Source organism: Ambystoma mexicanum, chromosome 5q, assembly GCF_040938575.1.
Source record: "Ambystoma mexicanum isolate Mex_15411 chromosome 5q, UKY_AmexF1_1, whole genome shotgun sequence".
Classification (NCBI taxonomy): domain Eukaryota; kingdom Metazoa; phylum Chordata; class Amphibia; order Caudata; family Ambystomatidae; genus Ambystoma; species Ambystoma mexicanum.
The window spans coordinates 675,181,740-675,207,086 of NC_090933.1; the positions used below are offsets into that span (position 1 = coordinate 675,181,740).

The following is a 25,347-nucleotide window of genomic DNA, read 5'->3' on the forward strand; positions in this document are numbered from 1 at the left end:
ACAGTATAAGGAAAGAGGCCAAATTCATTGTATTCGATAGCTGTTTGATGAATATTATTATGATGATGAAATGTGGGCATTCGGTTGGTGGGGAAGTATGTGGGGAGCCATTGATTAATGTGACTCGTGCAATTCGAGGCACTAACCTTAAAATACATGCCACCTGTACACAATATCATCCGTTCGCATGGTCTGCACAACCCATGCTGGGGCAACTGCCAGCAGGCAATCTACTTTGTGCAGCGGCCGCACTTTTTAGTGGTTCAAGTTTTAAAAAGTTACAGTATTTCTTTCAGTTTGTGGGAATCCATTTCATTGCGAAAAGTCAGTTCTACAAATACCAAACCGATTATCTATTTCCAGCCATCAGCGAAGCTTGGAGAATGGAAAAAATGTCAATGGAAAGTACATTCGCGGGCAAACGCTTCAGGCTAGCCGGTGATGGACAGTGCGACAGCCCAGGATTTTCAGCCAAGTACTGCACCTACCACTTTCAGGACATGGAAAGTAAGAAAATTGTGAGTTCGGTGGTCGTGCAGGTGTCACAAAGTACATCCTCAGTGGCCATGGAGAAAGTTGGCTTTGTAGCATCATTGCAAGAACTACAATCGCGGGGAATGGTGATCGACCTGATAGCCACGGACAGACACGTTTCAATTGCCAAGACAATGAGAGAAGAGTACAAAAATATAAATCACCAATTTGACGTATGGCATCTTGCAAAAACAATCAATAAAAAATTGTCGGCTGCAGGAAAAAAAAAAGATATGCAAGGTATTTCACAGTGGTCCAAGTCAATCAGCAACCATCTTTGGTGGAGCTCAAAAACATGTGAAGGGTCGTTGGAAATTCTACTGGAAAAATGGCGGTCAGTAATGTTGCACTGTAGCAACGTACATCGATGGTCGACAAATGAGCATTTCCACAAATGTGAACATGGCCATTTGTCCACAGAGGAGGCACGGAAGAAGAAGTGGTTGATTCCTTCATCACCCACTCACAAGGCCATTGAAAAGATTGTATTTGATAAAACTATAACAAGAGATTTGAGGGGACTCACGGAATTCTGCCACACAGGAGATTTGGAGGTGTTCCACAATATGTGCCTAAAGTACAGGCCCAAAAGATTGCATTTTGGCATGGAAGGCATGAAAAATCGGACTCTTCTAGCGGTCTTGGCACATAACCATAATGTTGGCCGTCAACAAAGTAGGACGACCGGAACTTTAGGGACGCTTCGCTACAATAAGGCCTTCACTAAAAGAAGTAAACAATGGGTGATCAAACCAGTGTTTGAGGATATGCAATATGAGTTTATTGAGAGACTTATCGTAGATGTCCTCGATAGGCACATACATGGAGTGGTGAACGAACCTATGCAGGGGACAACTGCATTGCCACCCAACATTGCCTCTGTTCCATGTCCACCTAAAGCAGAGCTCATTGAGAAATACACATCACGGTTTAAATGATTGTAATTTGATTGTCTGTTCTCTCGAGTCTCCTCATGTTGCAGGCCCATTGCAATTAAACCAAACAGTAATATAAATCATTTTTACAAAAATTATAGAATGTTTCCGTATTGCAAAAACATGGCCGACCCATAGGGACAATAAAAAAAAAGGCACGCAGACAAGATGTCCCTAAAACTAACTGCAGCTAACTAGAAATGTGTGCTCGCTCAAAGTGAAGGTCAGCTGCTTTGATGTTTTGCTCGGGTGGCGGAACGGCCCACGACCCAATATAAGGTTCTATTGTGATTTGACCTTGACAGGCCGGGACCATCCTGAAAGACTAAGAAAAGATAATGAATAAAATTTCAGAAACGAAACGATGAGCCACGTTCATTAGAAGAAGTAACGTCGGCAAAGAAGGAGTGGTGTTTCGGGTCTGCCCTACACAGAGACACAATGGAAAATGCAAATATAATGTAAGTAACTTTTGATGAGTTTATACCGCAATTTCATTACTATACAGTGGCTTTAAAGACGGGTTCAGTTGTACTTGTTCGTTCTATGTGGCATATTGTTTTCTACCGCGCACTATCTTGAGGAGAAACATCTGCTTTTACTGAAGCACCTCAAAACCTTCCTCTTTGCTTCTGCTTTCTCTCTCCCTCTCCCCTGCTACAACTGGTCCACTGTCTGCGACCTCAGTCCTGGGCCCTTCCACTCTCCACCTGCACTGCCTCCCTGTCAACCCCTGCACTGGGGGACTGTCTCAGTATCCTACAGCCCCCCCTTCCCAGCACTTGTTCTGCACTTACCTTGCACTTGCCACCAGCTGGCCCTATTTATTTATTATTTTATGCTACTTACCTTGTACTCCACTCCCCCCCCCTCCATGCCTCGCCACGCCTTTAAACACTTGTGTACACCCAGTAGCGCTGTCCTCGCTATGAAATGAATAATTTTAATAAGGATCTGATGGTGAGACTAATTTCATTTTTTATGTTTTTAGGTACATCATTCACTACTGTCTGTGTCACGAGTACCAGACACCGGCGGACGGCTTCTACAGCCGCCAGTTGCTTCTCCGCGTGAACAACGTTACCACCCTGACCATTTTATGGGACGATCGCCAAGTACAAGTATGCCCTTATGCGGTACTAACGGTTAGATGCAACATACCTACCGTTGTGGTGGCCTAGTGCCTCGTTGTTGGAACAGCCATGCGATTATCAGTGCGACCGAAGAGCTTATTTTTATCGTAAACCAACACCCTGTGTACTGCACACGAACATCGCTTCCCTCAAGACGAACTAATTTGGATCGAGAGCAAAGAAAAATGCAAATCGCTGAATATTCTCTAAACATTTGATGTCCAATAAACGTACTTTGCCAAATGTACAATCTTGCCGTTTGCTTTTAAACCACGGTTTCACATTCCGAATTGTGGCGCTGTATTGTGAGATGCTCTAAGACCCTGTGTACAGCAAAGGACCATCGCGTTCCTCAATACGAACTTTTTGGAACGTGAGCAAATAAAAATGCAAATCGATGAATATTCTCTAAACATTTGATGTCCAATAAACGTACTTTGCCAAATGTACAATCTTGCGGTTTGATTTCAAAGTACAGTTTCATATTCCGAATTGTGGCGCGCTGTATTGTGAGCTGATCTGTGTTGATTTCCGGGGTCTGTGTGGAGTCGCGTAGAAGACGCCTGGGCGCGTTTGCCTACGCAGCTCAGTCACGTCACGGATAGAGGCGGGGAATATGAATGTTTTGATAGTCTGTTTCAGGGGCGGGGGATTTGATTTAGTGCCGCAAAGGCAGGTGAGCCAGGTCGATGCGGCGGAATGATAGGATTATCACAAAATGGAGGCTGATTTCGAGTGCGATAAGGGGCGAAAAGTCGGGTAAGGTCCATAGGAAAGTTTCCTACGATCTACCGATTTATGCTTACAAACACATGGCCGACCCGTAGGGACAATAAAAAAAAAGTCCCGGAACTCTCCTTTAAGGGGTTGGTGATGTAGCAGGGAAACAGAGTTCCTATCCTGTTCTGCCCTGAAAAGGGCTATCTTTCCATATTATGAGAGTATCTGGTAAATGGTAGGTGGCCTTGAGCACCTGGGTAGTTGATGTTAAACTGGCATATGTTTGGGGTAGCTGAGCATGTGATGGAATACATCAGGAATTTGTTGGGAGTACATGGAATGTTATGTAATGTGGCCTAGGCCTTTTAGGGTTCGACCTCTTTTTATTGGTTAGAGGAAGAGGTAAAACATGTTGCATCTTAAAAATGTAAAGAACATATAAAACATTGACATGTGACCCATTCCCAAATCAAACCCTCGCTCTTCCCCCAGATCTCACATCCAACAGTATGTCAAAATCTGGCATCTGGTGGGAATACCTGGACATATGATGCCAAAACCTGGCAAATAGTGTGAATACCTAGGTGTGGGCACATTATTGCGAAAAGACTAGCACGTGGTATCAATACCTGTGCAAAACCTGCCTTATGGTATGAGTACGTGGTTATACAATGGCACATCATCTGATAACTTGCCAAACAGTATATCTGGGTATTCCTAAGCAAAAGAGTTGTGTTAAATTGGGCGTGGAATATAAGGCTACTACAGTATTGATAAGTTGACCGAACATCACTGTTTAAGGGAACAATGCTGTTTTTCCCATGGCCCTCTTTCCCGACATGCTTAGCGAAATGTCCGTTTTAGAAAAGGCTCACCAGCCGGATGTTTCTGTAACAATGAGTGTATTCAAAGAAGTGTAAGCTGTACTGAAAGCCTTGTGTGAAGGAGAGACAGATCGAATGTAGGCATTGCTTAGTGCTGAAAGAAGGTCAGATGTCTCAGAAAAGAAAGAACGGAACAGGTGAATGAATGCGCAGAAGTGCTGTGATGGAGTAGAAGGGAGGACACTGGAGAGCAGAGGGAATAAAAGACAAGCGATGCACGCAAAGAAATAACGCATGTACACCCGATGCCCCAATGTGGTTCCACGTGTGCCACAATCAGAATGTGTCATCGTGAGTACACCATAGTACTCTGTGGAAAAAGACCACAAACCTCTCTAAAAATGTTTAACTATTGAGGCTGCTTTTAAATGTTTTGCAATGACTATAAAATAGCAATGCGAGGGTCTAAAGAAAAGAAAATGTAGCTGGAATTAAAAACGTGCCTAAATCAATGATCCTAAGCTGTTTGTCTAGCCTAGGCTGTGTGCCTATCTGGTCTGTTACAAAGGACACTGACTACATGGGGTAGGGCGGGGAGGGGGTGCGGTTGTCAGAGGCTTTTACTTCACCCTCTAATAACGCTGGTGGGGGGCAACCTCCCTAACAGGAATGATATGACAGCAGGGCGGCACCAAGAGTGGCTGGCGATTTTTATTTCTGCTCTGGCCAGTGATTTATTTCATATTGAAAAGGAAAAAGATAGACCCTAAAGAGATCTGACCCCTATAGGGAATCGAGGCTTTAATGCTGTAAGACAAAGGAGATTCCTGAATAGGGCAAAAGAATATGAAAATAAATGTCCTTTCATTCTTAATTTTTTATGAGAACGAAATCGTGTACCAAAGTGTCGACTTCAAACAACCCAAAAGAGAAAATGAATTATACAATTGAACACACAACTTCCCATGGCTATTGTAGTTTAATGACACAAAGATAACAATAAGATCACTCTCTACCAAAACATTAATTTGTACAACAACCAAAAGTCTCACATCAAGCACATGTAAGCTATTAAACAGCACATTCAAATGAAATGGCTGCTCTGGCAGAGTTCCCTCAATGCCCTGCCCCCAGGCCTCCCTTCCTATCTTTTGTGCCGAGCACCACCTGTCAGAATCCAGTCATAGGTGTCTCACTGTCCCAAATCATAAATACATTTACAAAGCAGCGCATGTGTTTCTCCAGAAAGTTAGTAAATCACAGGGCTCGGAGCCGACTGGGACATCTGGTCCCCATATAATCCTCCTTGGCAAATTCCCAAAAGGGCACCTATGCCATACAAAATAATGCCCCTCAATGACGTAGTGAATTTTTCCATTCTCAGAATTTGCCAAACTTAATTAAGCTACATAGATAACGTGGTGAATCCTGCGCGTTCCAATTTCTAAGTACACAGCATCTGTCCTCGAGCAAAAGCACATGCAACACCTCCAAAGATAGACCTTCATGGATGCCATCAGAAGCCCCCAGCAGGGGAAGATGAGGGTCGGTAGGAATCTCAAATCCCCGAGTACTTTCAAGTAGAGACTAACATTCTTGCAGTTGTGAGCATCCCCAAAGCAAATAAGAATATGTGCTTATATCACTGCGGCCCTGACAACACGTATCTAGCCTATGGCAGTCTATAGGATGATGCGTAATGGGACATGGACCACCCAGAGGAGCTCTTGGATGAGATAATTTTCACCACTAAGGTTCAGCAAAAAAGGAGCACAAGAACTCTAGGCTACTGGGTAGGGTAGTGCTGAACTACACGGTAACGGAGGATCAAAGGAACATGTATGCCTGGTTAATTTGGTAGGCCTAGCAAAGTGTCTGATCCAATTGTAGTGAATGATTGTTCCATAAATTATTGTTGGTGGCTGAATATATTGTGAACCTTGTTAAAAAACACAGGGCCGATGGGAGCAGCCAATTCATAGGTTATCTGGAATGCGGCTGACAGTGCACAAAACAAAACAGTACCTGCATGGTGCGAACGCTGGAGACAGCATGTTATTGTTTATTTATAAAGCACCTATACACAACACAGGCAAGTGTTTCAAAACGCTCAAGGAGGGTGGGAACACGAGTAAAAAAACAAGTCGCTCAGAGCCCTTGAAAATCTGAGACGATAATAGTCTGCACAGGCAGAGTAAGTGCATAAAATACATTTAACAGTATGGGATATAGAAAATAGGCCTGACGGCGACTCTGAAATTTTAAACAGTACATTTAGGGGGGAAGACAGGGAAGAAACAGACAGATGATCTTCAGGAGTGGTGCGTACGTACAGAGCAAGTGCACAGAGGGTCACAGGGAGGGGAGGGTCAAGTGCACCGGTCGGTTGAGACTGGGGTAAGTGCAGAGAAAGCCTCTCTCTTGAGTTAATTTCTCAGTGCGTTGAGTGTGAGTGGGGTATAGGGCCGTGAGACAAGTGCGAGAGAGGACTGCCGGGGGTGTTGGGGACAAGTGAGACTCTGAGGGACACCAGGCGGCCAGTCTGCATGCTGTAAGGAATAGGAGCTTAGAGAGGGCAAGGACAGAGAACTAGGTTAGCAGGGTAAGAGGGAGAGAGAAGTAAGAGGAGAAGAGGAAACATTTAATGCGATTTCTCTACAAAAAGTCCGACCTGGGGGTGGAGACATCCTAGAAGGGTCCTTAGAAGGGCTGGCCATAAAAGAAGCTATCTTGCTTACTGACGTGAATAAATCCCTAGTCACTGGACCAGATCTGGAGGAAACTCAGGTAGCTTTACCCCTGACCATGGATTTTACCCCGTGCAGGTTAATGGGAAAGCTGAACATCGCTATCAGACTGATGCCAGGAATGTCTTTGATATTAAAACAGATGATCGCAAGCCCCTCCGACTCCTCTTACTTAACACCAGATCCATGGTGAAGCAGGCAATAGAAATATCAGACTATATATTGGAGACGGACCTAGATATCTGCGCTCTAACCGAAACGTGGCTACATGAGGCCTCAGGCCCATCACTGGCACTGGCGGTTCCCCATCGGCTATAAGGTTTTATGTGCCAATAGGGGGAACCAGTCTGGGGAAGAGGTTGCAATTATTTATAAAAACTCCCTGGAGATTTGGAAACACGCCATCTAAGGCCCTGATGAGTGTGAGTCTTGTTTCAAAATGAGAACCGACGCATCTATGACAGTGAATGTACTACTAATCTACCACCCTCCCAACACCATGCCAGACTTTATAACACAACTGAATAGTCTTGTTTTATCCCATTTTAAAGAAAGGGCAAAATCAATCATTATGGGTGACTTTAATCTTTGGAGGAATGATCCCAAAGACCCAGTAGCTAAGGAGTTAGAGTCATGAAAGCCATTGACTTTCTACAACAAATGCACACACGCCAACGGCCATATTCTGGATTGGGTCTTCTCAGCCAATCTAAAAATCGACACCCCCAATATTTCAGTGTGCCCTTGGTCGGACCATACTTTTATAGAATTTGAGGTTGATAGTATAGCCCTGAAGAAATCGACCTCGCCCAGACAAAAGTGGGTCATGTCAAGAAATCTGAAGAGGGTGAGCCAAGATTCCCTGAGGGGAGTGGATTGCACCTTTTAGAACAACAAGACACACTTCCCCCTGAGAACGTGGATGGAATTACCAATTCCCTTTTGAATACCCTAGCTAAAGCCATTGACGAAATAGCCCCTTTGAAAAACAGAAAAGTCAGTAATCATGTCCAAAATATTTGGTTCTCTGAGGAGTTAAAAGAAACTAAAAGCAGAAAAGAGGAAAACATTCTACCAATAGAAAACTACGAAGAAGGAAGAGGCCAGACTTACTTATCAGGGTGCGGCTAAGAGATTCAAAATGGCAGTTATAAAAGCCAAAAAGGACTCGTATGAAGTGTATCCAAACTGCCCAACATGACTCGAAGCAAATATTCACTATTCTCAGGGAATTGGAAAAGCCTGATATTAACTATCAGGAATCCATTTATTTGTATTTATTATTATTTATCTGTTCTCCTCTGCTCTGCACATTCCATTCTCCCCCTTCCATGCACTTTTCACCTTTCCCATGCACTTGCACGTTCTCAATGTCACTGGGCCTAGTAAGATCGCTGTTTTGTTTCTCCCCTGTTTCCCCTCCCTTGCCTTGTCGCGCTCTGAAACACTTGTGTACGAGCGCGATACAAATAAAATATGTCATATCATATATCATTGACAAAGATTAGGCGTGGTGCAATCAAATACAAGAAGCTATGATTGCTAAAACTACTAAAAATAAAGAATGGTAGTGTCCAAATCACTAATTTACGAGTCATAGACCCTCATAAGGTGGTCCAAGATGAAGCATCCAGCACCCTGCCCGACACACCTAAGTTTGACTTTAGGAGTATATCTGAAGACGAACTGCGCATCACTCTGGCCAAACTTTAGCCCTCTGCTGGTAAAGGAGATCAGTTTCCAGCCACGGCCATTAAGACATACTCGGAGCTCCTCATTAGTTCTATAACGAGGATTGTTAATGCCCCATTCAAGGAGGGTAAGATCCCACGAGATTGAAGGGTTCCTGGGTCACTTTATTGTTGAAGAAATCTAACTTGGACCCCAAAAATGCAAATAATTACAGACCCATTTCTAACTCACTGTTCATTTTAAAGATCATGGACAGTGTCGCATATGATTTACGGCACATTAAAAATCATCCGATCTTGAATGAAGCACAATCAGGTTTTCGGCCAGGCTTCAGCACGGAATCAGCCCTGCTAGAACTAAAATCAAACAGGATGTCCAATATCAATGAGGGTACAACAATGTTATTGGTGTCCCTGGATTTATCGTCTGCGTGCGATTTAGTAGACCATCCACTCCTCCTGGACAGACTACAGAAATTTGCTAATTTTAGTATATCAGCAAAGGACTGGATGCAGTCCTTTCTGGGGTTGAGGACCATGCACGTTTGTAGCAAACAAGCAGAAGCTGAACCCGTTCTAGTCCGCTATAGGGTTCTTCAAGGAGTGGCACTTTCCCCAGCCTTGTATAATCTTTTCACATCCCCTTTTTTTCATCTGCTAGAGGAAAAAGAGATCTGTCTCTCGAATTATGCAGATGATTTGCAATGCCTCATTCCACTAAGGAGCGATTATGGAAAGGACCCCAAGGCAGTCTCTGAGATATACAATATTATTCATGACTGTATGGAAAGGAATGGCATGGCACTGAATCATGGTAAAACTGAACTTATGCTAATTGGATCCAGACCCAGACTAGCTAAACTCACGACAGAGTATACATCCAACCATATTGTGGATTGTTATATTCCGACAAAGGATAAAATAAAAATCTTAGGTGTAACATTCGATCAGACAGTGAGGGGGCCGTATACATTTGGTGAGGATTCAAACAGCGCCAAAGTTACAAGCACCAAAAAGTGTTCTTCCTATGAGTTGAGCAACTTAACCATAACAGGCCTGGTAATAAAAAAATACATAGTTTGGAGAAAGATAGCATCAACCCTGAAAACATTGGGTGTGCATTAAGTGGGCATAGCAGGTGTCCATAGCGGTTGTGTGGGGGATTGCCAATTATCTGATATGCTAACCTTGGAGGTGAGACCAGTGATATGTTCTCGTGGTTAATGTTGCGGGGGCTCGAGGGAGGAATGGGGAGATCGCTGTTGTGTTGGGTTTGCCAGGTGGTACTGCAAAGGGGGAAATTGGCATCTGTCTTTCTTTTATCTGGGAGGAGCGACTGGCACAAGGCATTGTGTCCTAGCCGCGGGGGCTTGAGGGAAGGGCTGGGGGATGTAGATGTGTTTTAATGTTGTTACATTGTGTTGAAAAGTGACAGCTGTATAACACGTTAAATAAAAAATAAATACATTCATCATAACCATTTCCTTGTGCTGGGGAGCCTACCACACCAACGTATGTTACCTTGTCTGTTCCATTACAGAAGGGGGCCTGCCATATGTGAAGCAGTCCTGATCGTGTCACCGAAATTAGCGCTCCATTCTGGACTGCTGGAGCATGTGCCTTTAGAATTCAAGCCACCCTCTGCAGTCTAGTTGTTTAGGCTAGACTGCGCATCGGGATTGCAACAGCAAGAATGATTTGCATGCAATGGTAATGAAGGCTATCTAGAGAAAGGAAAAAGGTTATGGTGGATTTGAAGCCTCCCAGTCCTCACTTTTAGATTTTACATCCCTCCCCAAGTGACAGAGCATAAACTCAGATGTGGGACCGAGAATATCTACAGAAACGCAATGAAGCTGCACCTCACTGATTAACTCCACAAGGCCAAATCATGTGTTAGTTTGCTTATACTCCCATTTGAGGGTTTAAATAGCCTAGCAATTATAACTGGGCTGTTCCCATGCTTGCAGACCGAAGACTGGTTTGCAAATGGTTGGTCCCCTTTCTGTAATGGCGCAGACAGGCTAAACTAATTATGGTATAGAATATTGCTTTAAAAATGTCAGTGGTTATGATTAATTTAAAACATTACAACCTTCACTTATAGGTTCTGGTAAAAATCACACAAAAGCAAGACCTATCCAGTATGCCTCCAATATGCATTAGCTTGTGAGATCAATTCCTGTGATGTCATTTCCCATGATATTACCTGGGACATGGGTTGCACCAAAAGCCCCCCTCCTTTCCCCCCAGCCCCTTAAATTGAAACGTTGACTCCCCTGTCTATCAGATACATTTTTCAGTGCTCAGCCTTTGGTGTTGTCAGCCCTGTTTTTTTGGCCCGGACGGAGCGGGCGACAGCCAGGGGGGCAGAGCTAAATAGCTCAGGAGGTGGGCGCAGTAATGGGCCCACCCAGAAAGCTGCTTATGAGCTTGCCGGACAACAGATTTAGCAGCCCGCTGTGCCAGTGAGCGCTCCTCTGCGATGTGCGGATCACTGATCTCTGCCGACTTGTGGATGACCGGGATGCATTTGGAATATGCAGACAAATGAATGCATATTCCAAACGCAGCATGTGAGATACTCTGGAGTTACACACCCCGTGCCCCTCATTCTTTGTGCTGACAGTCTGTCAAGTGGGGCAATTTATAAATTTGGCTCACTTAACAAGCCATTGTTTTTACACAGCATGTGTTTAACATTTCAATGTTAAGCACTGAACATGGGTCATTTTTATTCACCAGGCCAGCACAAGTATAAGTTAGCTGACCAAACCTATGCATTCTTCAAAGAGAATTAACGTGCCACACAGAAAAGTTTTTAACTATTTTTTTATTTTCATGTACCTTTATTTGACACACCAAAACGTTTTTTTTGTATATTGTATATTACTTTTTAGTTACATGTGGCGCATCCCTGGGAAGGTTAACTTTTTAAGTATTCTAGTGGCTGCTGTGGGACATGGACTAAATTCATGCGCTCGGCATAAAAGGTCTTTTAATTGTCTAAACAAGCAGGCCACGGCCTAGCGAGGACACCAGATGGCAACTCTATGTCACTTGGCACCTTGATTAGGAAAGTAGAGTTCATTGTCTGTCTCCATGCACACGGTCCATGGCAAATCAATGCAGTGATATGTTTGCAGTGATGATTTGTGCGCTACACAAGTCACCACCCTGTTGGTTATTGGTGTCTATGTGGTGCTCCCTTATGCAACAGCACATATACCTGTTTTTGTCTGATGTGCCCAAAGTCCATACAAGAGCACACTGGAATGTTTTGAATATGTGACTCTGACGAGCATGCCATACTGTGCCCACACCTAAAGACATAAAGCGATCAAAGAAGTTGCCTCACGTAAATCCACTAGGCCAGACGCCCTTTCTTCACTGCCAGACCATGATTTTCACTAGCTGCAGGCGAGCACTAATAAGAGATGATAATGTCAGCTCTGTTAGATAAAGCAATGTCCTGCTCTTTTTTGCCAAAATAAACCATGAGGCCTGCGTAATATTGAGGAGGAAGTGGCTGAGGAACGGTGGACCCTCTACCATGCATTAGAAGACAGTTTTGTTTAAAACGCTTCATCACCTTATTACTAGTTAGGCTAAAGTTTTAAAGTGGTACAATCCTTTCTGTGCATTGTTTATTGTGTCTCTCTTGTGCGGTATCCTGCCCTGTCTGTACATATAATTCCCTAAAGATGTTTCTGTATTGGGGTTGGACATGCCCACACTGAGACCCAGCCGTTCCGCCTCTAAAATTCTTCAGGAACAAGAAGCGAAAGACCCCTTGTACCCCATTTGAGTGGCTGATGTTGCAGCCATTTTATACTTGCATCCAAAAACGTAAACTGTCCAAATGAGCATGTATGGTTCTTGGTTACAAACATTTTAATGTTAGGGTGAGTATTGTGAACCGTGGTGTGAGCACCAAACCATGCATCATTTATGAATTTAAAGATTCACACATACAATACTTTTTATCACAGACTTGTTTATCAAATGTAGTGATCTCTGATCACTGTTATAGTCCTGAAATGCTGTGATTTAATGCAAAGCATACATGAATCCTCATTGGTGCTATTTGTCCCCTTTCCCTCTCTCCAAGAGGTATTTGAAAGAGTACAATAAGAGTGTACCAGAATGTCCACGTTGCAATGATAACCTTTTATCAGAAAATAATTCATATGATGAGTCTAGTATTGCCCCTTGCGAAATACAAGTGAGGTGGTACGAACAGAACACCTGCAACACAGGGCCAGGTCAGTGGGCCCTCAGACCCCGGTAGGCTGGTCACACCGCAGTGTGCCACTACAGACAGTTTGAAACTGCATTCCCTAAGAGGTGACAGAAAAAACATTTACTTGGGCAGCAGCAGCTGTGTTTTCACATTAGAATTCTTCTGTAAAGTACTTGAATTACAATAATGAAACCAGACTCATTTATATAGCAATTATTTATTCATATTGAGGAGGGGTTTTGTCACACGGCAGAGGTGTAGTTTGGGAGTGGTGTGTGCCATTCGGGATGGGGGCGCATTCTGATGTTTCGCCCTTGGCACCAATTTGGCTAGAAACGGCCCAGGGTGTCGTTCTAAGTTTATTAGCTTAGTTTCACAACATTGTCACGGTATTCTTTTCTGGTCGCCCTAAGTCTGGGGTGTGTCATACTGTGATGAACTAGCAACTTGTTACCTGCCAAAAATAATGGGGGTAGTATGTCATAGTGTGACATACTTGCCATATTATGTCACAACTTTGCAGATTCTGGGAGTACCTGTGCATACAATAGCTATCCCTGCCTTATAGTGTACGTTTACATATCTACGCCTGAGCATATTGTGGCAAGAGCACGCAATGAAGGTACATTTGGTAACATGATGTCAAATGGTGATAGTACCTGGGCACGTGCTGCCAATACGAAATGCGTGAGCGTGCATGTGACTGCAACACCTGCTAACTTAAGAAATCATGTTCACTATATAAAAACCAGCACTATTGAACTTGCCAATGTCCCCCTCCCCCGCCCTCACTGTGAACGGGGGAGGAGCTGGGCTGCGGCGTGGAGGTCCGGTGTCGGGTGGACTCTGCTCTAGGACTGCTGTGGTCATGGCGGCGGGGAGGCAAAGGGCGTCTCGGCTGCTCCAGGAACTGCACCGCGCCTCGTGAGTCTCCCTCCTGGGTGCCGGCCGGGGAGTGTCTGAGTGCTCTGTGGTAGCCATGGAGGGGGGTGTCCAGGGCTGGGAGGACCGCGGTCGAGTTAAGTTAAAGTGACTTTCACCCGACTTTCAACATTTCACAGCTGTTAGCAATGCGCAGTAAAGCACTCAAAACGAGACGTGATTGACGGTGACATATTTGGTATTCAGGAGGGTTTAATGTGCTCCGACATGTTAGTGTTTCGTGCGGCACTCTGAATACAAACTGAATCCTCCTTTAAAAACTCCACCTGACGTTCGCACTTAAACTGCCTGGCAGATCACGAACCTACGAATTGTGTTTTTTATTAACTCTGGTCAACTGCTTCTGCACTGGTTTGTGGCGCGTGCACTGTTGCGAATTTCCTCGACAGTTTTACAATAACGTTGGCTATATGCTATCAAGTTACCATTTACACATTGTGAAAGTTGCTCTGGGGCTGGGAGGGCTTCACCCACAGGGCTTTGCGTGAGCTGGGGCTAGGTAGGGTTCAGCCCTGCCAGTCTTCAAATATTGCCTTTGAGGCCGGGCTACAACTGACTTTCCCCGCCCTGATTTACTCTCTCAGACATTTCAACAAAACGATGAGTTTTGCTCTTTGCCACTAGATATTTGGAATTAAGTGGTTTTCTAATGAAAAGGGGAAATTAAAATACATAGGCGATATTGATTGCTTTTTGCAAAACAGTGAATTATAGTATTGTCATTGCAATGTTTTGATTAATTTATACAGAACAACCATGGTTTTCTTTCAAAATAATTGTGGGATTGCATGGTACGTTGACCTATTTTGATTTGATTTTTGGTTTTATATTTGGTATAATATTTGAATGTCATTATTTTAGTCCATTTGTTTTACTTCATTTTAATTATAGTTTAACACCTTTTTATAATCGATGTTGCCCCCTTTTAGTGCAGGTATGAAACCTCGATTGGCAGGTGACCCCTTTAATTATATGGGCCCACGTCTTTCAAAAGTTTCTTGGCTTTGGATTTGAGGCTGGCCAGAAGCTTTAGGCCCGCCCTGAAATATTTCTCCAGGACACATTGGAGCCCTCTCTGCCCCAACTCACATTATTATCCTAAACCCGCACGCGTGACCCAGCCCTCCTTTCAATCCTTATTTTATGACTCCTGCCAAAGTGAGGATAAATATAGAAAAAATGTGGCACTGATTGCACCCTGCATATGCCGGTTTATAGTGAATATGTTGAATGCAAAAATGTCAACAAACCAAAAAAAAAATTGATTTTTTTTTTATTTTTTTTTAATTTTTTTTTTTTTAATGGGGGGTCCCCTCCAACCCCCGTTTTTTTCTTTTATTTACAATTCATTTCTACTAGCTAAACCCCAAAAAACATACAAATAAAAAAAACATTCAAATTTTTTTTTCAACATTTTTGCATTTGACCAAATGTTTTCGACTTTTTAACTGGATACTGCATATGCCATTACCTGCCGGTACCAATCATGTCACACCTAACATACCTGCGCCTTGTGTTGTGCCCATGCCATTACCCACCCCCACACCCCAACGGGGATACTCTCAGCTGTGCACTGGTCAACGCACGATTGGTACCCGCCCCTGCCCTTGATATTCATGACCTCATTAATAAGGACAACCTCGACCTCCTGATAATTACAGAAACCTGGCTTAATGAAGCCTCTGGCCCCACCCTCTCACTCGCCATCCCTACAGGGTACACGATCTTCAGAAAAGACTGCACTCACCGGAGAGGTGGGGGAGTCAACCTTATCGCTAGGGAGGTCCTCTCCATTAGGGAGGCCAAAGGGCATCATGGCCATAGTTGCGATTACCTCCTACTCAAAATCAACCTCTTCCCACAACTGTACCATTACCATGCACGTTGTCTATCGACCTCCAGGGCCCATCGCCAAATTCCATGAGTCCCTCATCCTCTTCCTCTCTAACAACATCAAAAAAACCTCCCAACTCTTGCTCCTGGGCGATCTGAATCTAGGACTTAATGACCCCAAGGACTCCCATGCCAATACTCTGACTAAAGCCCTATCCACTCTGGGCTTGGCTCAAACTATCTCTGAACCCACCCACATTAAAGGACGCACCCTGGACTGGATTAGCCATCATAACTGTACTATACAAATCACTGCCAACACTCCTATCCCACGGTCGACAACCACTATATTCAATTTAACCTCAAAACTAAAAAAGGGCCCACTAGGCCTTCCATCCCATGTCCAGCAGCTTTCGCGAGAAGCTCACGCCAACTGACTGTAGAAAACATTGCATCTTTTCTAATGGTGCCCGCTCTGCAGGCTCCATTCTCCAAAAACACAGAAGCTCTAGCCAGCACTTTCAAACACATCATCACCCAAGCTGTTGACACTATCGCCCTCCTCTCCCTAAAGAAAGCAAAAAAAAGTCAAACACTCTAACGCCTGGTTCTCAAAGAAGCTGCTTGACCAGCGCTCCAAGAAAAGGCTTGCACTCTCTGCCTGGAAAACCAACCCCTCGGATACTACTAGAAGTGCCTTCAAGGCCATTTCCAAATCCCACAAAGCCAATATAACTCAAGCCAAAGCCTCTTCATTCAATTCAAGGATCAATGATGCCAAATCAGGATCCAAAGAAATATTCACCATCTTTAGAGAGCTGGAAAAACCATCTACTCCCCCACCACTCTTCTCAAGGACGAAAGTTGGTGCAACAGCATTCAGTCTGCCATGCTAGAAAAACTTAATACTCTGCAAACCAAAATCCGGGGCCATCAAAAAGCACTTCCCCTACTCATAGCCAACCTGCACAGTAACTCTCATATGGTCACCAAGTCGAATGCCCCCCCCCTTCGACTTTAGATATGACTGAACTAGAAGTTATCACCTTGTTATGTTATTAAATTTCTATAGCGCTACAAGCCCTGAGGCATCCAAGCGCTCCACCTTGCGCAAGTCAATCAAACCATCTAACTGCTAGGGTGATGCCTTCCCGGCCCAACTTATCAAAGACTCGGCACGCATCTTAGCCCTTTTTCTAACTGCCTTCATTAACTCATCCTTGCAATGTGGCCACATCCCCACTGGGCTTAAGGAAGCTTGGGTACGCCCGCTCCTTAAAAAGCCTTCCCTTGACCCAACAGTCCCAGGGAACTATAGGCCCATCACCACTGTCCCATTCTTAAAATTTTGGACAAAGCAGCCTACCTGCAAGTCCAAAAGTTCCTGGAAGATAACCGTCTCCTTGGCCTGCGGCAGTCCAGCTTCTGCCCACGACATGGCACCGAATCGGCCCTCCTAGACCTAAAGAATCAAATGGACGATCTTAGAGACACAGGCAAACCTGCGCTCCTTCTGCTCCTTGATTTATCCGCAGCCTTCGATTTGGTTGATCACAATACTCTCTGCCGCCATCTCGCCACTGCTGCCAACTTCTCACCCAAAGCGTGTGCCTGGATCACATCCTTCCTTCAAGATAGGGCCATGAAAGTCTTCTCAGACTCAGCCTGTGCCACCCCGAGCCACTTCAAATGTGGAGTCCCACAAGGCTCCTGCATCGCGCCCACTCTCTATAACCTCTTCACGAGGTCCCTGTTCAGCATCCTTGACTCCCTGTGCATCTCGTACACTAACTACGCTGATGACACGCAGGTGCTTATCCCACTCACTGGCAACTACGAGGCAGATATGAACACTCTCACCAGCATTTACTCTACTATCCAATCGTGGATGGCGGACAATTGGCTGTGCCTCAATAGTGAGAAGACTGAATGTCTGCTAATCGGCTCCCCCACTACCTTGGGCAATCCTGATCAGCAGTACATTTCATTCACCATCGATAATATTCCCATCAAGGTATCCCAAAACGTCAAAACACTTGGAGTTTACCTTGACTCGGATTTGACTATGGACAGACAGGTTAATGCCATTGCCTCTGCATCTGCCTACTACTCCAAAGTTCTTATTGCAGCTAGACCCTTCATATCCCGCCAGAACTGCCTCACCATTGCCAGGGCAATAATTGGGTCAAGGCTTGACTACTGCAATGCCCTCCTTTTAGGGACTTCTTGTAAAAACTTGGCTAAACTCCAACTGGTTCAGAACAACGCCCTTAGGGCGACCACAGGAACTTCAAAGAAAGACCACATCTCTGAAGTAAGAAGGCAGGCTCACTGGCTTCCTGTCAAGGAGAGAATCGTCTTTAAAACCCTCTCCCTCACGCACAAATGCCTCCATGACCTTGAACCCCCCTACCCTGTCCAAAGAATTGCAAAACACACCACCACTTTGAGGAAGGGTTTTTCTAACATGATTCTCACTCCTAAGATACAAAGAGTCTGTGCTGGGGGCACCAGTTTTCCTACAATAGCCACCTCCCACTGGAATGCCCTTCCCACTCACCTACGAATGATTGAGTCCCACCAAGCATTCCGCAAAGCAATCAAAACCAAGCTTTTCGTCTGAAAGTATACTGTTTGTGATGACTTATGTAACAATGACTGACATGTAACACCTAATCGTGTATGTAATCTTGCACTTCACCTACTCAAGAGACCACCTGGTCACCTGTAACTACTCAATCAAAACTTTGTATAATCCTCATGCAACAGTGCCTCGATGCCTCTGGGCTTTAAGTGCGCTCTACAAATATAAATAAAATAAATATATAAGCTCTAGCGAACTCAACACTCACCGCAGACCTCTCTACACAGGCTTGAATCCCAGCCCAGCCAACTCAGCCCTTCACCCTTCCACAAGGTCATTTGATTGAATACCTTCTGAATAGGGTAATAAAAGCATCTTTTGTTACATCGCTAAAAAGCTGGCAGAATCCAGCATAAAGTGCTTGCCTTGGTCCACTGAGAAGCCACAAGTATTGCCAGCCACCACCGGGCCTCTTCAGCATGATGCCCCATTCTCTGGTGTGATCCCCACCACCGCGACCTGCTCCAACATGCCAGCCACATCCCCCAGACAACAACCGCCCCCCCCACCTTCCTCTCACCTTGCCAATGCTGAGGCTTTAGAGAGCTGTAGATTAGCAGAGGAATGGCTACATGACCAGGCCTCGCTCACAGACCGTGGGCGGCCTGGCAAAGGCCACAAGAACAAGGGTTCGCCTGTTATGACACTTTCTTTGCCGGGACTCCTGAGTTGTTTTACCTTATTCTAGTTAAGTATCTCCTTCCCCAGATGGTACTGGGTGTCCCCCATCCCTCTATAGTACTGGAGCCACCCTTGCACCATTTCCTCCTCCTGGTTGGTACTTTGTGACGACACATAGCCTTCCACAATTTTCTTCCTTATGTCGGTCACACCTTGTCTACTGAGCGTTTTGCTTTTGTCCAGTAAATTCAAATACAAAATAGAAATGTGATGTTAGCACAAATGTCGTCATGGCGCATTCCGTAGGGAGATGCCAGTTAATTTCTGCGTGTTACTTTGCATTGTGGGACTTGTAGTCCTGGATTTTCCCAGTCTAAATTCGGGAATACAAGTCCCAGAACGCAGAGGGAAGAATCAGGATAGGATTAGCATCTTGCAAATGGAATGGGGAATGTTGGCATTAATGTATTATTACTATTACATATTTAAATGATGGCCTGAATCATATCCAGCTGTGTGGATGGCATATGTACATGTTTTAAAGCATGAGTATTACCTCTTGGTATGATTTACCCAGCAGTTCATATGCTTCATTGTTCTCCTTTATTCCAATGTGGAATTCCGAACCCTTCCGTGATTCTAGGGCAGTTGGTGAAAAGGTTGTTGTGCTGTGCCTTCCTCATGCGGGGGCACGTACAAGAATCTACTTTCACTAAAAGAAGAAACTGGCATTGGATTGTCTGGAGCATTACTATAGCAAGCAACCGGTTGCAGCAGAAGACGAAAGAGTCCTATTGCAACTTGCCTTAGGGGAAATGGTGTGATCTACAAATGGAAATTCCTCCTCAGCTTAAAACACAGAAAGGCTCTTATACATTAAGATGTCGAAACTGACAGTTGGGGGAGTTCAATCTGCGTAAACTGGCAGATGACAGCAAAGAAAGCGTCGCAGAATTTCTGTGTGAAAGAAAGCGTCGCAGAATGTCTACGTGAAAGATTGTGTCAGTACGAATACTGGCAGTGCTCATGACATGACCGGTCAATCTATCAGATTGTAAAGCCTTACATATTGAATATGTATCACTCTGGAAGGTTTAGGTTGTGAAGCTAGTGGCTACATTTGGTCTGAAGGCAAAGGGTCCATGGTGCTGCCTCACGGAATTGTCTTAACGCTGTCACAGCACCCGGCAAAGTCCCATCCAATGATCGGATTGAAGGGTTCTCAGGCTCGGGGGGAGGGGGTGCATTTGGAGACCGCATATAATTCTGCTTTCTTCTAAGTATTGCATAAAGTTACTGGCTGGGGATGGAAAGTAATCGTCTCTTTTACTAGAGTCTCTAATGGGTGGTTGGGTAGAATATGGGAACGAGAACAATGAAATATCAGTACAAAGATATTAATTTATTTGAAAATAAGCACACAAAATATCGCTCAAACCTATTATTTTTGATTGAATTCCCCTAGTAAGTTAATGAGACTTAGTGATGTTCTGCATAGGTCTCGGCACATCAAGTTGGAAGTGTAAGTGCTGTTCTGGGGGCACAGTCTGCATACCGTAAGCTGCAGCGCTCTGATGCTTCTCAACGACTGAGAAACATGTAACTTAACCTGAACGTTCAGGACCTAAATTCAGCTCCTAAAGGAAAATCAATTCAAAACAATGTTCTCCTCTACAAGGAAATGCATGATGGGGCACCAATGTTAATAAGAGAAAATGTGACCTTTGGCATTCACGATTCCATTAGGAGGCTGGACAGCTATGTAGGCAACTTGTGAAAAGTAAAGCTACATTTTCACTGACCTGCTCCCGATAGCACAAGATGCCAGTCAAGATTGATCCACACCATATAGTAGGAAGACCTCCAGAAGGTCCATGGCCCTGTGTCACCCTATGTGCTATCTGAATCTGGTCTCTCTGTCGGTGGCCATCATTTATTCGTAAGTGGGTGTTTTGACGTTTCCGGGCAACCTTTACATTACCTAATCAGTTAAAGCTGCTCTCTCACTATTGTGCAGGATCAACGCACTTTTATGACGCCTCAGATCGAGGTTCAAGCTGTTTTTATTTACTATTGGGAACAGGTTGGGATAAACGTCTAGAGGATGTAGGGTTTATATACAACTACATTTAGGATGACTTTTATGGACATGGTAAATGCAAACCGTACCGGGATGGTATAAAGAATGTTGGCTACTGGTCTCCCCAAGGAACTGTAAGATCTAGCACTGTCTCAGGAATATAGTACCCAGCTCCTTCTTGGCTGGTACTCCTTCTCTAGTACACAGCTCCTTCTTGGCTGGTACTCATTCTCAGGGATGAAGTGTCCAGCTGCTTCTTTGTTCAGCTCACAGGGCTACATATTTGTCACATGTCCTCTTAATACGGGTGTAGATCCCTGACTCCTATTTGAAGTCCATGTCAGAAGGTTAGCAACTTGCAAAGTGGTCCATGATCTGGGGATTAGAACGCCCCAGACCACTCTGAGGTTCAGGGTGTCCTTCCTACTCTCTATGGGATATCTCACCCCCTTGGAATCTCCCCTCTTGATGAGGGATATAGTGCCCACCCACTCTTTGGCTAAAAGTAGGAATGTAGTGCCCTTTCCACTCCTTCATTTAAATAAGGGATATAATGCCCTTACGACTCTGTGTTCTGTCTTGCTCCTTCAACTCTAAGCGCTATAGTGCCCTTCTGACTTTGGAGGCACATAGTGACCTTCATACCAGGTAGGCTCAGGTCCCAGGTTCATACTAGGGTCTTTCTCCCAGTCTTGCCACAGCTGCCAATCTTGCTTTTCAGGAGCTTTGGGGTTCTTCACATCTGCTGCACTGTAGATCGCAACCATCTCCTCAGTGTTTCTGGCAAGCATGGACTCCTGCAGCTCCTCTCCTAGCTTCCCCAAATTGTCTAAGAGTATTGGATGATTGGCTGTCTGCTTTGAGACTCCATCCACTCTCCTGCTCCGACTGCTGTTCTTCCTGCTGCTCTTTCTACAACTCTCCACGTTGACTGGGTCACTATCTCCTTTATGCTTCAGAATAATTTTTTCTCTTTCACTTAGTTCAATTGGCCAGTCCCTGGTTGTATCTCACCTGTGCATTGGTTATAATGCCCCTTTGTTCCTCCTTTCCATGGATCGGCCATGGTGGTCTCTGCACTGCCTCCTCGCTTGTTTCAATCCAGCCCTCTGCCAGCAAATGGTTTCTGTGGCCCGTGGCAACTAGAAGGAGTCGTCTGACTAATATGTGACATATTCAAGGGTGTTTATTTAAATAATAAGAAAAAACGCTTATCTAGACCTACTGCTCAGAGGGAAATCCCCTGCCTATCAAACTAAATTAATGGTGCTCATGAAATGTCCATAAGCAACAGTTCTTCAAACCCTACTATCTGGCTATACCACTTACAAAAAAAAAGTAACAAAGCATAGGCCATAGCAATTACCTTTTATCCTAGGATTTTGCTCGACTGAACTACTGTGATCTCCTTCCAAAGAAGGTTTTAAAAGTTTGTCAATTTCTCACAATGCGGTCTTCCAGCCTCTGCAGGTTCTGGATGGACAGTCTTTATATACTTCTGACACCTTCACTTCTTTACATGGATAAAGGGTCTCCTTAATGCAATGCCACCATTTCCGACTTGGTTTTTGACAAAGTTCCTGTTTTGGATTTGAGCACGTTGAACCTTTCGGGTCGTCTCTGTTCCCAGTCTTGCTCAATATGTTTTGTATTCCAGGGCACCCCAAAGCCCTGTGGCCCTCTAGTAGGCTTGCGTCAGTGGGGCCTCAACTCGGCATCTGCCCAAATCCAGCGTTCGGGTTTTCCTGGCTCCCATAACCTGTGTGGCCTCCGCAGCCTTGAATATCAATGTCTTACGGTTCCCAGGTCTCCCCAAAGAACTTTGGCCCTCTAGTGGGCTTACTTTAGTGGGGCCTCGAGTGGCCGTGTGTCCATATCCAGCACTCTAATTGTCCTGGCTCCCATAACCTTTTTGGCTTTCCCTGCCTCAGATATAACTGTTCACTCCCCTCAGTGGCGTTACCCCTTCCGGAGAATTTGCTTCCCTTTCTCTGCGCTGCTTGGCAGCCGATGTCCTTATCATGTGGAGGTCAGGGATCGAATATCTCTGCTGCGGTCTGGTATCAGTGTCGGTTAACGGGTCCCAGGCTCACCGTGGCTTCCGTGAGGTCACGCCCCCAGATGAGACAGTCTTTTTCTCTTTCTCTCTCTCAATTTCAGCATCGTTGCAATTCAGGACACCAGTCTACCTAAGACTTGCTAGCGATCAGCTCGCTCTCTACGCTAATGTCGTTTCCGCAGCATAAGATAGCTCCACCCCTCCAGGAGGCCCTCCCATCAGAGGCTTGCCTGTGAATAGGATTCTTTCTCCTACACTCCAAGTTCCTCGTTGTTTTAGGTACATCATTACAAACAAAAGGGTGTGTCGTTCATCTTTGAGGGTGGAGTTCAGGCGAGATCCAGCATTACCTGAAGCCAAAGAGATTAAAGAAATGTCACTATCCAGAAAACCCGAAGCAGTCTTTCCGATTCCCATGTAGACAGACAATGGATTCTGGACACGGACTTCCTTACAAGAAAGGAAGTCCTTGTCCCCAAGAGGGGAGTCGCTCCCAGTGCGTTCTGACTTTCCCAGATCGCTAGGGAGGGTATTGCTTAGTGGGCTCACCTCCCTAGACTCAAGGGGGTGATTCCTCTCTGTGGAGAAGGGACGAATAGTACATATTGATTACAGGCCCCTCGGCAGTGCAGTCCTCAATCAGCACCCTCTCCTACCCCTTGGTAGCACCTCTCAGAAATATGTCATTAGTGTCTGAGTCCTTTGATGAAGTCTACATAGCGCGTCTCTGCTCCTGGACCTTTTGCTCTAGACTGGCTCACTACAATGAAATTTGCATTTACTGGGGTGACTGCCTTCTGTGCTCTCTGACCCTTTGTGTGACTTAAGGGGGTCAGTCTACTATATTTAACTTGAGAAATGCATTAACATAGTAGCACGATATACTGGTTTCCCAGTATCAGATGTAGCATCAATCAAGCCAGAACACCAGCCCTTTAATGGAGAGGGTATCTATAAAGTCCTCCATGTACCTCCTCCAGGGAGTTTGTGGCTCTGCACCTGGGGCCTTGGTAGGCCAGCTAACCTGGGCTCTAGAGACCAATCCAGGTCGGGTGACAAAGATGGTTTCCCACTTTTTAACTTAACCACCCCCTTTCTCTGCAGGCCACCTCACACCCAGTGGTGGTTTCACCCTGAACCTTGAGACCGGCATCTCATTTTGACTGACGTTGGTCTTTCTGTTCTTTGTCCTTGTTTTCTTTTCTACCATGTCAAGTTCTGGTCCTTTCTGTCTTCATTCTGATCGGCCGAGTTTTTCTTCTGGGAAAAGGTGAAGCAACACCATTGGTTACCTTCTCTGTCCCTTTGAATTCCCCAAACCGTTGCCATACCCTCTCGAACACCTCCTGGTTCTTACTGCCATCTCCAGGCAATCGACCTGGGATGGTGCCTCCATGGGTATTTCTGCTGCTGGACTTTCTTCATGGCTAGCTGCTCTGGCTTGAGGAAGACAGAAATCAAATGTGGTCATATCAGTTCACTTGATCACTAGCTCAGGCAGTCTGGGCATAACAGCAACCTGGTGGTCCTACTCTGTGTCTATGGCATTTGGTGTCCTGTCCCCTTGCTCTTAAATCCCTTTCTTAAAGTAATTGAAGAGGATGATGCCACCATCCGGATTTCCTAATTGGTACTCCCACTTCAATTTACTGGTTAACAAGGGAGCCACAAACGTTCCCCATTTTTGGAGAACCACTCTGTTTCTGCCACCCTCTCAAAATTAATAAAAGGCTTTTAGATCTTTGCCAAAGGTAAACTTTTGTAACAATGAGGGGAGGGAAACCCAGATTTATGAAGGTTTTCTAGTCAGCACCCATTTGATTTTTATCTGCCAGTTTCTGGTGTCTTTCCTTTGCCTCGAGCTGCCCTTCGAACAGATTCTTCAACAGTAACTGATTCTTCAACAATTCTGTAAATAGCATGGTGCCAGGAGGACTCGGATTCGGACAAGTGGTAAACCACACCTCAAAACCAGCATAAAAGGATGAACGTCCCTCCTGATTAGAGGAAAGTCAACGTGAAATGCCAGCACAGACCCAGGCCGCCCTCTCTTCCTCCCTTGTGGTCTCGGTTATATTCACTGGCCCTTCCAGCTGCGCTAATCTTGGGCTAAGCCTCTGTGGGATATATCGGGACAAATATTGGGAGTAGCTCATTAACTAGAAGTTTGGTGGGCTTTTGGGTCAAAACGGGAGAAGGCCAACAACAGGAAAACTATTTTTTGAGAGGAACATAGGTCAAATCTTGTGTTCCGGTTCTGTTTCTCCAACTCCTAACATCATAAGGTGGTGGATCAACAGACCGTGTGACATGTCAAATGGAGGTTCAACAGTTTTTATTT

The 25,347-nt window shown here is 45.0% G+C and overlaps 1 protein-coding gene across 1 annotated transcript in view; it reads left to right on the plus strand.

The window, feature by feature from the left end:
- Positions 1–13,582: 13,582 nt before the first annotated feature.
- Positions 13,583–25,347, plus strand: part of ADHFE1 (alcohol dehydrogenase iron containing 1) — a 419,108-nt gene continuing 407,343 nt past the window's right edge. The window contains exon 1 of the mRNA XM_069621130.1: positions 13,583–13,751. Coding sequence (XP_069477231.1) covers positions 13,597–13,751 — 155 coding nt within the window. The 5' untranslated portion in view covers positions 13,583–13,596. The remainder of the gene's footprint in view (positions 13,752–25,347) is intronic.